The 16,907-nt window shown below is 40.7% G+C and overlaps 1 protein-coding gene across 6 annotated transcripts in view; it reads left to right on the top strand.

The window, feature by feature from the left end:
- The window catches only part of dst (dystonin), a 103,945-nt gene that overhangs the window by 85,523 nt on the left and 1,515 nt on the right, over window positions 1-16,907 (top strand). For all 6 annotated transcript variants that reach the window (XM_076891734.1, XM_076891733.1, XM_076891738.1 and 3 more), the window contains 28 exons: window positions 20-142; window positions 227-328; window positions 1,192-1,293; window positions 1,647-1,820; window positions 2,081-2,236; window positions 2,502-2,699; window positions 3,029-3,157; window positions 3,722-3,892; window positions 4,875-5,030; window positions 5,374-5,580; window positions 5,838-5,957; window positions 6,488-6,657; window positions 6,737-6,896; window positions 7,433-7,627; window positions 7,714-7,842; window positions 8,199-8,342; window positions 8,632-8,820; window positions 8,946-9,075; window positions 9,268-9,431; window positions 9,519-9,681; window positions 9,766-9,920; window positions 10,002-10,076; window positions 10,277-10,294; window positions 11,122-11,238; window positions 13,107-13,224; window positions 13,856-13,969; window positions 15,980-16,170; window positions 16,419-16,529. In XM_076891734.1, coding sequence (XP_076747849.1) covers window positions 20-142; window positions 227-328; window positions 1,192-1,293; window positions 1,647-1,820; window positions 2,081-2,236; window positions 2,502-2,699; window positions 3,029-3,157; window positions 3,722-3,892; window positions 4,875-5,030; window positions 5,374-5,580; window positions 5,838-5,957; window positions 6,488-6,657; window positions 6,737-6,896; window positions 7,433-7,627; window positions 7,714-7,842; window positions 8,199-8,342; window positions 8,632-8,820; window positions 8,946-9,075; window positions 9,268-9,431; window positions 9,519-9,681; window positions 9,766-9,920; window positions 10,002-10,076; window positions 10,277-10,294; window positions 11,122-11,238; window positions 13,107-13,224; window positions 13,856-13,969; window positions 15,980-16,170; window positions 16,419-16,529 — 3,981 coding nt within the window. The remainder of the gene's footprint in view (window positions 1-19; window positions 143-226; window positions 329-1,191; window positions 1,294-1,646; window positions 1,821-2,080; window positions 2,237-2,501; window positions 2,700-3,028; window positions 3,158-3,721; window positions 3,893-4,874; window positions 5,031-5,373; window positions 5,581-5,837; window positions 5,958-6,487; window positions 6,658-6,736; window positions 6,897-7,432; window positions 7,628-7,713; window positions 7,843-8,198; window positions 8,343-8,631; window positions 8,821-8,945; window positions 9,076-9,267; window positions 9,432-9,518; window positions 9,682-9,765; window positions 9,921-10,001; window positions 10,077-10,276; window positions 10,295-11,121; window positions 11,239-13,106; window positions 13,225-13,855; window positions 13,970-15,979; window positions 16,171-16,418; window positions 16,530-16,907) is intronic.

Genomic DNA, 16,907 nt, shown 5'->3' with positions numbered 1-16,907 from the left:
AAACAATGCATCCATACAGGGATTTAAGGAGGAGATTGATGGGCTGCAGGAGGAACTCGATGGGGTTCGAAACCAGGGTGCGGAGCTCATGACTGCCTGCGGGGAACCCGATAAACCTGTGATAAAGAAGAGCTTGGATGAAGTAATAGACTACACTGAAAAGCACTCACTCTACAGGTTTTGCCTACAAGATAATCATGCTAAAATATTTGTGTTATTTTTTCAGGTGAATACAGCGTGGGAGAATCTCAATAAGACGTGGAAGGAGAGAGGAGAGAGACTGGAAGAAGCCATGCAAGCTGCTGTGCAGTTTCAAGATGGCCTGCAGGTGCTTTGATCACTGCCTCAAGAGCAACACAATCAGAAAATTAAAGGGTTTAGAATATTTAAAAAGTTTTGAAACAGCAGACCTTTTCCAAAACTTCCCAGTCACGGTTCTCGTGGTTTTTAACTTTATTTGATGTGATCTTTTGGAAGCCTAGGAGTAACCCTTGAAGCTATTTTATTGACGTGGGGTTTCTCTCATATATCAGGCCTGCTTATAGAACAAAACACTGAGCATGCAAGTTAATAAGGGTTGTCTCTGCCTGTGTAGCTATCCTTGGAAAAACCTGGAAACTGTTCTAAGGGTCATCAAACCACATCTTTATTAATATATATATAGAGGTGTCAGATTAAGAGGGAATGTCATCTTTAAGGGCTAAATACTTAATATCAAGCTACACAATATACAAGCACTTGTTCATCACAAGATGTTTGATATTTAACAGATACAGTGAGCCAGGGAGTTTCCGAGGCCTTTTGATGAAACCACATATTACCATGCAGTTGATCTAACAGTTGATATAACATCTCATGAGAGCTCTACTGATTTTGAAACACCAGCCAGAGCGTGGTCGTGATATATTTGGCTCAAACATTAACTAGTGTGTAAGAAAGTTTCACGGTGAGGAAGGATTCTTTTACACAAGTTTAAATCTCCTCTTTGCACTTCTTCAGCACATTGGCATGTAACCTCAGGGCTTGTTTGGGGTTTTTTTTTCATTTTCTTTGTGTATAATTTTCTAATTTATCAGCCAAACAGACCAACTGTAAGATTCAGGGCATAACTTTAAACTCAGTTTGAAACTTGACACCCTGTGCACCCAGCTTTGTTCTCTCACTAACAATGGTTTCCAACGCTGTATGCAGGGTATGTTTGACTGGGTGGATATTCTGGAGAGCAAGCTGGATTCAATGTCACCTGTGGGCACGGATCTGGAAACCGTCAAGCAGCAGATTGTGGAACTCAAGGTACAGTCTTGTAGATTTGTTTTGTTTTGTTTTTTTAGATCAAAACATCATTCACAAAAACAGAAATATTATTATTGTTATAGCTCTTCTCAGACTTTTCAATTCTTTTAACTTGACTCCTTGATGTTAGAGCAGCTGTGTCAAACACCAGCTGTGTTTATGCTGAGTTCTCGATTCATGGTCTGCTTTGTGTTAGTTCAAAAGCACTAAGAAAATGGCTTCATAAAGTAGCCGGATTTACTTTGATGTACAATAAGACAAATCTTGTTCTGAAAACACAAAGCTGGTATTGTCTATGTGTCCTTCTTTCTGTTGACTGATTGGGTGTACCGCTGCATGTGCTGGGTTGCCAGGAGTTCAAAGGAGAAGCTTACCAGCTACAGATTGAGATGGAGCGTCTGAACCACCAGGCCGGCCTCCTGCTGAAGAAGGTGACAGAGGAGGCTGACCGCTCCGCCATCCAGGAGCCGATGTCTGAACTCAAAATGCTTTGGGACAACCTGGATGAGAAGATCATCAGTCGGCAGGTCAGCGAGAGAAAGAAGCAGAAGGGGAGCTTCACACCGAAAGTGCAAGCTATATAAGAAAACAGAAACGCTGACACTGATATCTAAATTTAAAAGGAATGGCAATATCATGTTTAAACAAGGTCTGCAATCATTCTGTGAAATATATTGTATAGTACCTCTACAGCTTCTTGTGGGCTAGAAACCAGACTCAGCAATGGCTTAAACAGTTTGTTTTCTCTCCCTGCAAAATTAAATGGTTTAATCTGTCATTAATCCAGCACAAACTGGAGGGAGGCCTTCTCGCACTGGGGCAGTTCCAGCATGCACTGGATGAGCTGCTGGCCTGGATGAGCCACACTGAGGAGCTGCTCAATGAACAGAAAAATGCTGGAGGAGACCCCAAAGCCATCGAGATAGAGCTCGCCAAGCACAACGTATGACAAACCTCTTATCTTGTGGTTTTTTAGGGGGCTATTTTTCAAATAAGTCCTTTCAGTTCAGTTTAGTTCAATTTTATTTGTATAGCCCAGTATCACATACAAAAATGTAAAACACTTCACAGGCATTAAAACCATATTAAGTAAACATTTATGGTATCTGTCAGTGTGCTGTTTATTACAGTAAATTAGTCATTATCCACTTTGTGCTTAATATCCATCTGCACAACATCTTGCCGTTCCTGCTGATTTATCTCTGCAGGTCCTCCAGATAGATGTGTTGGCTCACAAGTCAACAGTCGAGACAGTGAACAAAGCCGGCAATGATCTGGTGCAGTCCAGCGCTGGAGAGGAAGCTTCTAGTCTGCAGAGCAAACTGGAGAATCTGAACCAGCGATGGAAAGCCATCCTGGAAAAGACGGAGCAGAGGAAGCAACAGCTGGAAAGCTCTCTGCTTCAGGTATATTAAAAAAAGTTAACCTGTGTCTCATTTCTTGTTAAATTGTGAGAAAATAGTTTTTAGGTCGAAGTCAAAAAGCTCTGCAGGGAGGAGAGACTTCTCTCCCTACCCCCTTCTTATTATTCGATTTGCATCCTGAAAGCTAAAGTAAATCATTCTATTGTTTTCACTTTAAGGTTTTAATTCATTATGAAACAGGCTTATAAATACCGAGCTAAATGAATCCAAGGAATTAAAAACTCACACATCCTCCTCTCTGAATCACAGGTTGCTAATAGCGAGTGTGTGAGGCACCTTTTTGTCCTGACTCAGGTTGAATTGTGTTGCAGGCTCAGGGTTTCCATGGTGAGATAGAAGACATGCAGCAGTGGCTGAAAGACACAGAACGTCAGCTGTTGGCATCAAAGGCTGTGGGAGGCTTACCAGACACGGCCCGGGAGCAGCTTAACGCCCATCTGGTATGTGTTTAACAATATGAGAGGCTGCATACAGATGGCAGACTTGGGAGGAGGTGACTGTCTTTTCTGTGTTTTATCTGAAGTGTGAAAATTAAACGACACTACAAAATACACTACTCTCATTGCCCTGCAGTCTGTGATAAAAAAGACCTCTTCAAGTGTTTCAAATTGATTCATCCGTATCTGACTATAATGAATTTAGGAATGTTTTCCTGCTTTGTCTTCCTACTTTGTAATGGAGACACTTTCACAGTGAGCTCTCCCTTAAGAGGCAGCAGTGGTGACAGTTCAGGGAACTGAAAACAGACAGATTACTTTCATCAAATTAGTAACATTATCCTGGTCAAATGTTTGTGAGAAACATGCTTCTGAGATGCTCGGCATGACTCACCATGCTCATTCTTTAACCATTTTCGAGTTACATTTGGACTAGCGACTGACAAATTCATCCCATTGAACACTGCAGAAATCCAAAAGTAACAATAGATCGGTCTTTAACTGTAATTCAGCCTGTTTGACAAAACCATCACTCTCCTCTGTGTTGTTGTTTTTTTTTCCTCACAGGAGTTGTGTTCTGCCTTTGAGTCAAAAGAGGAGCTGTATCAGGAGCTCCAGAACAAGGGTCAGCAACTGCTAACGATGATGCCCGAGGGTCCAGACAGTAACACGGAGCAGGACCTCGCCAACCTGAAGGAAAAATGGGAAGCAGTGCAAGCGAAGGTCGCTGAAAGAAAGGTAGGGGAATGACTGAATGGCTTTCACTGCCCTTAGCTTGATGACTCAGGATTTCAGATTAAGGGATCGCTGACACACACTTGAGCCATGACTGTGTGGTTGAAAGCTTCTAATCCCAGTGCCGATAACCAATGGTGTAAAGACAGAGCGCTGGCGAGGACACACAGGATGCGGTTACACTGTAGATCAGAGTGGAACAACAGTGGTGTCATACGTTTCCACAGTGTAGGGTTGACAAAACATCAGCTAATATTTAAGCCAAATGTCATCATTCACTTTGGGTTTTTTTTAGTTTTGTTGCTAAAATGTATAAAACACCACCACTGCTCTCAGATATGGTTCTCCTTATTTTAGCTGCTTCAACTTTTACTGTAACATCTTGCTTTTGCATCCTATTTACTTTGGCCCTCTTCCCAGGAAATCAAAGTCTGGTAAATCTTAGCGCTGGTCAGAGCTGCTGGCCAAACTCTCTACAGCCTTCCCTGTGATATCTCTGCAGTCAAGTGGCTTATTTTTCTGTAGGACATATGCACTGCTACAATACAATTCCATATTTAGCAAGACACTCGACATGACCCACGATAAATGGGAAAAACACATCAGCAGCCGTAATTCTCACCAGGTTTGTAATGTCATTAGCACAGCATTTACTGCCATGTGATGACCCTGAGCCACCGGCCTCAGCTGTACCAAACGGATGTTTTTCAGTGATGGAGTGGCTGTTTCCTTTACTCAATTAAAACCTCATGATGCCTCAGCCATCAGTCCCCTCCAGATATATTAACTTCCTCTCTTTAAATAGAGGTCATGTTTGGCACTGTTGAAGTGCAATTGTATCCCCCGCAGTGCCCTCTTTATCTGTTGCTATAACAACCAGAGATACTTTACACCGCTAAACAATGCACATGTGTTATAAACAGGATAGCGCTCTTTGATTTTTGTCCAGTATTACTTCAGTTTTTTTAACGTTTCGTCTCCACAGGTGAAACTAGAAGAAGCTTTGACTGTGGCTACAGATTTCCACAACTCCCTGCAAGATTTCATCAACTGGCTAACCCAAGCAGAGCAGACGCTGAACACAGTTTCGCCCGCTTCCCTCATACTGGAGACCATCATGTTTCAGATAGATGAGCATAAGGTACGTCTTTGCACGTGGAGGACAGGCCTTCTGGTCCAACTTTGCTTGATTACTAGACATTACTGCGGTAACGTCTAGTAGTCTTATTGAGTCGGTGAGAAATTAAAATTATTAGTACCCTGATTACCGGTTCATGATTACCAGCTCATCATTCTGCTTTGTCTTAAAGCCAACAATGACTTAATGGCATCTGTATTATCCTTGAGAACAGAGCTCATTAGCACATTACCCACATGACTTACATTTCCTCTGCTGTCAGTTGAAAAACCTTTATTCCTTTTTTATTGTTAGAACATCTGGCCTGAATCCTTTCCCTTTTCTCCCTCGCATTGTGTCTGTGCAGATGTTTGTGACGGAGGTAAACTCCCACAGAGAACACATTATTGAACTGGACAAGACGGGCACACATCTGAAGTACTTCAGCCAGAAACAGGATGTGGTCCTGATAAAGAACCTGCTGCTCAGCGTGCAAGGGCGCTGGGAGAAGCTGGTGCAGAGGTCTGTTGAGCGGGGTCGTCTACTGGACGACGCCAGGAAGAGGGCGAAGCAGGTACTGTTCTGTGAATATTTATGCTGAGTTTGAACAGGCATGACATCAGGACTTTTTATTATCATTGGAAAGCTCTGGAAATAGGATATTAAACCTGTTTCTTATTCTTTCTGCAGCCTATTACAGAACTTTCTGAATTATAGGGCCCTTCTGCTCCAATCATGCTAACATTAAGCAGGGCTCTGCCATAAATCTAGTGAACTCATACCTGTTTTTAAAATGCTTTACACTGTTTTTTGTTCTTAATTTTTCATTAGTTCCATGAAAATTTCAATAAACTGATGGAGTGGTTAGATGAATCTGAGAAGACTCTGGACTCTGAAGTGGAAATTGCCAATGATCCCGATAAAATCAAGACGCAGCTGGCACAGCACAAGGTAACTGAGAGAAAAATGTGTTAACACAGCCAGAGACATGGAGCAACATCTACAAAAAACGTTTCATTCATTAAACAGAAATATCTGAAACACCAGAGCTGGAATTTGAAAATGGGATCTGTTATTTGAAATTACAGAGTCAGTAGAATCCAAATGCTTACATTGCTGTTGACTATTGTTGTGTTTGTGGTGTTATGCTGGGAGATTGTGCTAATCTTGTCATAATCCCTGAATGGACCAAATGTTTTAAGGCTGCCCTAGCTTTTGGATACATTTAATCTCTATGGAGCAAGAGCTCTTGAGTTTTGACCTCCTTTTTGTTCTTCTCGCTGAAGACTGTATTCTTAATCACAAAAAGCACACACCACACGCAGATTAAGATACTGTTTGACATGCCAGTAGTAATAATAATAAAATCTCTTGAGATGATTTGCTGTTTCCATTTGAAGATAGAGGCATTATGAGTCCACTAAACCGGACCACTTGGGGGTTGTGTATATTATTTTTCCTTTTTTTTCCCCATCGTGCAGGAGTTCCAGAAAGCTCTTGGCAGCAAACACTCTGTGTATGATACCACCACTCGAACAGGACGGGCCTTGAAAGACAAGACCACTCTACAGGATGACAGACAGAAGCTGGACGACATGCTGAGTGAACTGAGGGACAAATGGGACACTGTTTGTGGGAAGTCAGTGGAAAGGTGAGGATTTTCTCCCAATGAGGGTTGTATTTCATTCTGCTAAACAGCCTCACTGTGAATATTTTGTTCTGTTCTGCAGACAAAACAAGCTGGAAGAGGCCTTGTTGTTCTCCGGCCAGTTTACAGATGCTCTCCAGGCTCTTATTGACTGGTTGTACAGGGTGGAACCTCAGCTGGCTGAGGACCAGCCCGTACATGGAGACATAGACCTGGTTCTCAACCTGATAGACAACCACAAGGTAGAGAACAGCACCACACCGAAGACCCAGGATCCCTTTGTTTTGTTGATTGGCCCATTTGTTGCTGACGTTAGTGGCAGAAATCAAGTGAAACCTTTCACTGCTGCCACGCCCAAACCTTTTATCATTCCTAACACAATACAAGACGAAAGAATCTTAAACTAACACGGGGGATAGACAATACATTAAAACAACAAAAGGGGAGGCATTGTATTACTTTCTCATTGAGAGTCTGTTTTCTTTCGGGTTGTGTATTGAGCAAAGCTTTGAAAATTGATGCTGGTGTGTTTTTCCTTACTCATTATTAATATTATATTAATAACATTCTTTGTGTTAGCATTTTATTGAAGTAAGAGGACAACAGATACTAAAAGCACCCTGTTTTATGCTTCTTGTCATTGGGCCAGCTGTGAAATAGAGACAAAAAGATGTTTTTTGAAATAATGTTTAAAATTAATTTAAGAATTTGTCATTTAAAAAACTGGATATTGTTAATATTTTGGCTGACTGTGTCCTCAAATGTCTCGTTACTGCAGGTTTTTCAGAAGGAGTTGGGAAAGCGGACGGTAAGCGTCCAGGCCCTCAAACGTTCAGCCAGGGAGCTGATTGAGAACACTCACGATGACTCCTCCTGGGTCAAAGTCCAGATGCTGGAGCTGAGCACGCGCTGGGAGACGGTGTGCAACCTGTCTGTGTCTAAGCAGACCCGGCTGGAGCAGGCTTTGGGCCAGGTATTCCTGACAGTACTCCAAACAATCACAAGGTAGAAGGTAAGTAAAGTATGTTAGCCTGACATATGCGTCTTCTCCCACTGCAGGCTGAAGAATTTCACTCTGCTGTTCACATCCTGCTGGAGTGGCTAGCTGAGGCAGAGCAAAGTTTGCGCTTCCATGGCAGCTTGCCCGACGATGAAGAAGCTCTGCGAGCGCTTATCGAACAACACAAGGTAAAGCAATGCAAATGATTCTGCTTTTTTTTATTTCAGAAAAAAACTTTTATGTCTTAAGTTGTTTCATATTTTTGTTGCTTTATTAAAGAAATAAAACACGTTGCCAATACTTTGCTTGAATAAACAGTTAAGATCCTGACTCTGTAATTGCAGCCTGTCTAAAAGTAGATGGCATGCTGCTTTCAGTGCCAAAAATATTTTTCTTAACTATGAGGTCATCTGATTAGAATTACTGGGCTCTGCTCCGGTTTTAAACCAAGTATGAGCAATGTTTTGTTTTTATTTTTAGATATGGGATGGGATAGTTTCGAATCCCAACGCTTTTTCAATTTAAAAAAAAAATTCTTTTAAAGGTGTTCATGAAAAAACTGGAAGAAAAGCGAGTGGCTCTAAATAAAGCGGCCAGTATGGGGGAGGCCATTCTCAGCATCTGCCATCCAGACTCTATCACAACCATCAAGCACTGGAACACCATCATTAAAGCCCGCTTTGAAGAGGTCAGTCCACTGTTTCATACCTTCAGGTTTAACAGAACACATTAACCTATTTTGATAAATTAAAATAAGGAAGAATTACTCATTTTAACAAGGGTTGGATCAGAAACTCTTTATAGCACTCAAAAAATCAGAGAAAAAGTTACTATGGATAGTCATTATATAAAAAAAAGTAATAATGATTCATCTTAGCAGGTAAACAAAATCAAGTTGTGTGCAGTTAACTTGATTTCAGTGTATCTGAAATTAATTTAGTTATTAGTAATATAAGTGTATTACTGCTGTTACACAGGTGCAGGCTTGGGCCAGACAGCACCAGCAGCGACTGGCCACAGCCCTCACTGAGCTGCTAGCTACTCAGGAGCTGCTGGAAAATCTTCTGACGTGGCTACAGTGGGCTGAGACCAACCTCAACGACAAGGATAAGGAGCCACTCCCTCAGGAGATCGAGGAGGTCAAAAACCTCATAGCAGAACACCAGGTACATCAAAAAAGCAAATGATAATAAATCAAATTTTATAACTTTCGTTTTTTTTTTAATTCCATATTTTAATGATTGCGTGGGCATTCAGTTAACAGTAGTTTACTGCTGCTCGCCCCCTGCAGGCATTCATGGAGGAAATGACCAGGAAGCAACCAGATGTTGACAAAATCACCAAGACACACAAAAGGAAGGCTGCTGCGGAGCCCCAGATCCAGTCTCAGATCCCCGTGTTGGACAAAGGAAGAGCTGGAAGTATGTATCCAATCACTGTTCCTCATAGAGTATGACCCGAGCCATCTGGCCATGCTCTGAATCACTTCAGGGTGACACGACATCCTCAATTTGCCCATTTTAGCACCTGGAATGATGTCAGTGTGAATGCATTCCTCCTGATTATATGGTGGAAACACAGTCATTTTAAAGTTTTTTGTCTTTCCCTTACAGGAAAACGTTCTCCCACGCAAGCGATGTATGCGTCATCAACACAAGCTCCCATTGAAACAAAGAACCCACGGGTTAACCTGCTGGTGACCAAGTGGCAGCACGTGTGGCTGCTGGCTTTGGACAGAAGGAGGAAACTCAATGATGCTTTGGACAGACTGGAGGAGGTAATCTAGCAAAATCTGCAGACATTTTTCTGCAAATTTCTAGCTTTTTAGTTATTAATGTTGACCTTTCTTTCTTTATCTGCTCAGCTGAAAGAATTTGCCAACTTTGACTTTGATGTGTGGCGGAAACGTTACATGCGCTGGATGAACCATAAAAAGTCTCGCGTCATGGACTTCTTCCGCCGCATTGACAAAGACCAAGACGGCAAAGTGACGCGACAGGAGTTCATAGAAGGCATCCTCTCCTCCAGTAAGTGTCAGACTCAAAGCTGAAAAACATCTACACCGCTGAACAAAATGCTCCTTTTTGCAACACTCAGTGTCTCTTCAACAGAATTCCCAACAAGTCGTCTGGAGATGAGCGCCGTGGCAGACATCTTTGACAGAGACGGTGACGGCTACATTGACTACTACGAGTTTGTAGCAGCTCTACATCCCAACAAAGACGCTTACAAACCACTAACAGATGCTGACAAAATTGAGGACGAGGTAATAAGAACGCCTGCGGCATTAATTTCACATTTTCAAATGTGAGGCGTCGCTTAATTAAAAAAAATGATGCGTTCGCAGGTCACGCGCCAAGTGGCGAAGTGCAAATGTCCAAAACGATTCCAGGTGGAGCAAATTGGTGCCAATAAATACCGGGTAAGCACATTTTTATGTGTTTGGCTTATCTAACAGTGAAATTTTTTTAAGCAATACAAGCTGTGACATGGTTATGAAATAATTTAAAATAAAAGACTTTTCAGGGAATACTCTTGTTAAAGGTAAGTGTTGAACATGATGACAAAAGTGCGAATGTGTGCTAACCTTTTTATATTTTTTATTGTTCCTCACATCACCAGTTCTACCTTGGAAATCAGGTACATCCTCTTTTCTTTCCCTCCTTCTCTTCTGTGCCTTATCGAGCCTTGCGTCCTTTTTTCGTTTACCACGTTTCCTGTCCAATTAACACTTTCTGCCCAGATTCCTGGCTGATGTTCTCAGATGTTCTGGAACTCAGAAGTAGAAATAAAAAAAGTCTATGGCCTGCTGATTTAATCTAACTTTATTTAACACTGGCCTGAGATGTGTGTTTGGTCTGAGAATTTATGGTAGCTTCACACATAACTCTAAATCTGATTTAAAATGAGTAAATGAAAGAAGCATGCTTTCAAGTTTTATGGCAGTCGACGTTTATGTCCAATCTAAATTTGTTCTTTTCACATAGGTTATGTTTTTTGGGGGGAAATAAGACTTATTTGCGTTATAATTAGTGCAATTAATGTTTCTATATATATATATATATATATATCTGTATATCTGCTTTTGAGTTTCAGAAAATGCAATATTGGCGTGCCAGTACCATTTCAGCCCATATTTTACTGGTTCATGGGCATAAATTCATCTGCTGGGCATACAATAATGCTTTCTGTGTGCTTGCCTTTGGTGCTTCAGTGTCATGGGAATGATTTACCTCAGCACTGGCTGACACTATTTATTACATTATTTGGGCAACTTTGATGATTTCAATGAACACGTTGCTTTTCACTTCTCTTACTTTGTTAATATGTGCTGGCAACCTGCATGTCGGAAAAAGGTCATTACTGAGGGGTCAGTGAGAGGGGATAGGGGCGTTAGTGATGCTTTATGAACTAGTTTGTATTATTGTTATCACACAACAATAAATAAAAAATAATTCTTTTGACAGTTTGGTCTGGTTCACTGCTTACATGACTCCTTAATCGGCGATGAGACAATAGCAAACAGGGAAAATCAAAATCTTACCCCCCACCTACACGTTGCAGTTTTGGAAAGCTGTATTCTGGTAAATGGTTATTCTTAAGCTGTTTCTTGTGCCTCCTTTTACTCCAGATCATCATCACCTTTAATGTATTTGATCACTAGACTCACCAGTGGCATTAAATCATTATGATAATCATACAAGTGCAGGATTTTTGTTATCAGTTAAAGAGATACCATATGATAATAGGAAGTTAGTGGACCGTCATCAGTGTTTGGTCATGTCTGCGTGTCACACTGTGGTGGTGGATTTAGACAGAAGTGATTTGAACCATTCCTCATGTGTGCCATTTGGAGCTAGCTGCATTGGATCTGCATCAGTGTCAATGCATCCTGAGTATTTGTAGCTGTAGAAAGTGCAACAAAGTGCTGGATTGTAGGAGATTGATGTTTGTGCGTTTGATCAGAATGTGATGTTGATTTTGACAGAAAGCATGCACGCTGTAATTGCAAACTCCGTTTTTGTGCCTGATGCTCATGGTCTCATCCAACTGGCTGACATGTGTGGTATGCCCTCATAAAGCTTGAATCATTCTCCCCATAACATGCTCACTGTTCCTATGTCTGCTATGTGTGGTAGGTGACATGAAGTCAAATTATTACACACTGGGGCCCCCTGGTGGTGTAATCATGTGCCTTCAGTTATGGTGTTTTTTTTTCTTCACAGGCTCCTTCTGCAGTAAAAGTGGAGTCTTACATTGCTGAGATAAAGCCAGACACATAGACATTACAACCAGAAACCACAATTACACAGTGATCACTGAAAAAAGAGAGGAAAAAATAGGCTGGTTAAGTTTGTAAAGCTGTGAAGTTTGATGTATTTACTGCTTTACAACATCTCATATTAAGTTAACCCTCAACAGCAGCAGGTATGAATGTAGAGCCTGACTGATGATATGGCTTTGAGGCTGATTCTGATAGCTCTAATTAAAAATACAAATGAAATTATATGATTAAAGGAAAAAACGTTATTTGCTAATCTGTCAGCATCAGCATTTATTGGGATTGATAAATGAAAATTAAAAAGTAAAAAAGAGACGGGAGAAATTCAACCATGTTATGAGTGTTGATGTGTGTCCACCAGAGGGCGCTCTGAAAACATTCCGAGCAGAGGTGGGCATGTAAATAAATAACTTCACATAACCAATGTGAGGTTTTTTGTGCATGACAGAGAAAAATATATTGGCCATTGGAATATCATTGGTACGGGTATCAGTAAAAATCATTTGGGCTTCACAAAATTCATGATAATGTCACAAAAAGCTCTTTTTGAACGTTATGTTGTGTAATTATTTTATTGTCTTATTTACACAGATACCAATATCCTGTATGGGATATCTGAAGTAAATGAATATCAACTAACAAAATCAGTCAGGCTCTACTTCAAGTTGTAGTGTATAGTAAATGAATCAATGACTATGAAGTAGTCAGTTCACTGTAGCATGAACTCAATGAGTAACTAGAACTAGTAACTAGAACTAGTAAAACAATAGCACACGCTTGTAGAAAAAAAAAAGTTGGATTGACCTTTGTGTAATTTGTGTTCTGTTGTGTCTGAGAATGAAAAGATAAAATTCATGTTTTTGTGTCAAAATCTGTTTGTGTTTATGATTGTATGTCTACGTGTGTGTGTTTAAACCTGTACAACATATAAGAGAAACCAGAAGCAGACGTGAATCTTTTCCGACAGGTCGTTTTTGAAGCTCAGTGAAATAATCTGGATGAAAGCCACCTGCTCCCCCACAATTAAAATAATTAGCTGGAATAAATGTAACTCTTCATTCCACTCTGGTTTCCAGTGTTGCACAGCTTCTGGTCTGCAGTGTGGATGTGCTCACAGGAAGGTCAGGTTTTTCACACATTCCCCTCTCTATTTTCCTTCCCCCATCGCAGTTTGGAGACTCTCAGCAGCTTCGCCTTGTGAGAATTTTGCGCAGCACTGTGATGGTGCGGGTGGGAGGAGGCTGGATGGCACTGGACGAGTTTCTGGTGAAGAATGACCCCTGTCGAGGTGAGTTCAAAGGTTAACTTTGAGGAGTCACGATCCAATTTTGTTTAAAGGTCAGCTGTTGTACTGACTTTCACTTTCTTTGTTTGCGTGCGATGAAAGAATTTGATTGTATATCATTGTTTTTTACTACCCACACATGGAGGATGATGATGATCTGGATTAAGATTACTGTGTATTCTGTGATGTTAGCTCAGTTATTGAAACATGAAACGTAACTACTGTCCAATGTCTATTTATATAGGCCTGTTTGAAATGGCAACTTGGAGCTTAAAAATAGAAGATATATCACATATATCGATAATTCATGCAATATATTATATTATATTATATCTTTACATAATATACTGCAATTTTCTGAGGGTTAAAATGAGTTTATTTTCTTTTGTTCCCGCTATCTCAACACTGAATGCTTGAATGAGATAACACAGTTAAATCATCTGTTAAAAATATATTTCATTTGTAAGCATATTTTTATTAACAGTGCTGCCTACATATATACTTATATATACCATAATGCGACCCACATTTAGCTTTGGTACTCCGACATGTTTCTGCTAGCATCTGTATTAATGATCAATTTCTGTTTTTCCCACTAAACCCGCCTCCTGCTCAACATGAACATTTCTTCTAGTGCATCACCACGGGAGCAAAATGTTGCGCTCGGAATCAAACTCTTCAATTACTCAGTCTCCTATAGGTTGGCAAATCTCAAACTTTCTCACCTTGCTCCATGAACCCACCAGTGGTATGTGTGTCTGCACATCCGAGCTTGTGTTGGTCCTGGTGTGTGCCGTACTGTAGCTGCGTGTGAGCGCTCAGTGTGAAAGAATGTCATCCTCGGAAACCGGCTCCACCTGCAGTCAGCTGTCGTTCAGCTGCGGCTGGTTTTCATGCATGCAGTTGTTTGTGGGAATCACATCACCTTCGAGCACTTCAGCACAATGAAACTGGCTCATTTTACTCGCGCCGCATGTCATAGGGAGCTCTGAGTCAAGCTTCTTTTTACAGTCCAGGGTTCGAGCTGTGCTTATCTGACTGTATTGCCTGGTAGTATAGGCTCCTTCATAGGGGAAAATGGTTACATTGCCTCTATGAAACACACGCCACAAAACCGAAGCAGTATTTCTTACACCATTTACTTTGTTTGACAGGGTGGCTTAGTGTTTAAAACTGCATGCAGGTCTGTTTGTTTTCAATGTAACCGTACTGTTTAGTTTATACACTGTAGTTTAGTTTCCTATAATTCTTCTTCTTTGGTTTGTGAGTGTTTAGACTCACTTTGATTTATTTTAGTTTTCTCGCTGTCACTTATTCCACTACCGTTGCAACAGGAACTGGACGTCTGTTCAACAGTATGGATGAGATATGAAACTGCATGAGCTGTTTTGTTGTTGAGTCACATCATGATAACATTTCATTGGTCTGTTCCTTGGGGTCGCCTGGAAATTGCTGTGTAGTTCAGTGATGATTATAAGAAAAATACATTGGTAAATTTCCAATTCATGATATTACCGTTAGAAGCAACAGATTTCTACACAGCCGGGAATACAGCTTAGCATGCAGTGTTGTGCACGACAAGACATGCACAAGTCTGGAGCCACCCCTCATTTCTTTATATTTTGCATCGAAGGATCCAGAATGTTTGGTAAATTTTTGAAAGTGGTCTTGAGCAATAGTTCTTCTGGGTTTCTGGAGGTCTTTCAAAATGTTTCTTTGGACATTGGCTGCTTTTTCACTCATTTTTATTCTGACCAGCATCAGAGGAATGCTTTTTGTTTGTTAAGATGAATAACACCGTCCTGTGAATCATTAAAACATAAATCAAGGCACTTTACGCAGTGTTATCTACACACAACAGACAATCTAGCAAAGAGCCAGTTTTAAATGGTATATTTAGGTACTTGGTTACTAAGAGCCTGTTGCAAAAACTCATGTGGCTGTCAGGATGCAATTTTTAAGAATAAGGAACAGAGAAGAGGCTGATGCGCACCAAATTAGGCAAGAACTGTACTGAAAATAAGTGGCAACATGTCTTAAGGAGTGATAAATTTAAATTTGAAATTTTTGGTTCAAATAGTGATCAATATGTACTGAAGAAGTCAGGACAGACACAGCAGTAAGTGTCTGCAGCAATCTGTAAATCTCAGTGGGGTTCTGTCGTGGTTTGGAGCTTGGAGTCAGTGGTGTCGGGGATCTTGTCAAAATTGTTGGAATCATGAACAGAAAAAACTACCATTAGATTTGGATCCACATACATACAATACCATCTGGAGAGGATCTGACTGACAACAGCGTCATTTAACAGGATGACAGTGATCCTGAGCTCACAGTGAAACACTGTCTGTCATGGATTGGGCTCCCTTGAGCCTGAAGCTCAACATTATTATTGTGCAACAAAATGCAGCCAACATCTAAAAAAGAAATTTGAATATCCTTCAGTAAGATTGGAGAGCTATTCCTGAAGACTACTAAGTATCAGAAACTATAAGAAGCCTTTCATAAGAGAGTTCAAACTGTGCTGAAGAATAAAAGCTCATTAGAATTGTTCAGACTTCGCCTCATATACTGTTTTCCCATTTACTCTCAGTCTGCATGTTTTAATAAATCTCGGCATCTCTTTCCCATTTTTCTGGCACAATATAAAGAAATGAGGGGGTGGGTTGTTAACTCACCATCATCTTAATCACCATTAACACAAAAATAACAGTGACAGGTGTATTTGTGCATCATGGCTCATTTTGAGTGTCTTTCTTAGCTAAAGGCAGGACCAATGTGGAGCTGCGAGAGAAGTTCATCCTCCCAGAGGGAACCACTCAAGTGATGGCAAGCTTCCGCTACAGAGGCCGGAGGTCTCGGCCTTCATCTCGAGGAGCTTCTCCCAACAGATCCACCTCCAGTCAGAGCCTCCCCGTCCCCATCAACCCAGCAGCGACCAGCACACCCAAGGTGAGAGGCTACATCTGCCATTAGAGCTGGCTGCTGCCTCATTCTGTCTCACCCCCAACCTCTCCACCACCATCATGATTTTCCTCTCATTTATCTGCTTTTTAATTTGTTTTTGTTTTTTTTAATTACCCTTGCAGAATTTGGTCATTTTGTTGTTTGATTTCTGTGTTTCTTCCATCTAGTGTTCCTGATAGTTTTTGAGTTTGTGAATCCATTTCTCTGTCTTTTGATTTGCCGTTGTTCCCCAGAATCCCCAACACATAACCCGCAATTATGATAAACCATGGCTTACAAACAGCAAACCCTCCACTCCTCTTAAATCATCAGACTCCTTTGGGAGCCAAGGTTCATCCTCAGAGGTATAGTCATAATGCAGCACATGATGTGAAACACTTCAGATATATGACCCAACTGAAATCTATTGAAAAATCTTTAAAAAAAAAAAAAAAAAAAAAAAGAAGAAGCAAAAAGTGCCTTTTTGCAGATTTATTTCTGACTTCATTGGATTTGAAGATGCAAAATGAGCTTATTAGATTTTATTTGGGTTTGTAACCTTTATTTTTCTTGAATAATTGGCTCAATCACTAGCTCTTTTCTTTCCTAACCTTTATTTTTTATACCACTACATCATGTACAACTTCATATGTCGCCTCTGCATGTCATTAATGTCTAATGACGTATTGCTCTGCTGTACATGAATTCATACTAACTGCATCTGACAGATACACCTCAGTTAT

Source organism: Maylandia zebra, linkage group LG13 (assembly GCF_041146795.1).
Source record: "Maylandia zebra isolate NMK-2024a linkage group LG13, Mzebra_GT3a, whole genome shotgun sequence".
NCBI lineage: Eukaryota > Metazoa > Chordata > Actinopteri > Cichliformes > Cichlidae > Maylandia > Maylandia zebra.
The sequence above is the reverse complement of the archived record's forward strand: the minus strand, read 5'-3'. Positions and strand labels throughout refer to the sequence as shown.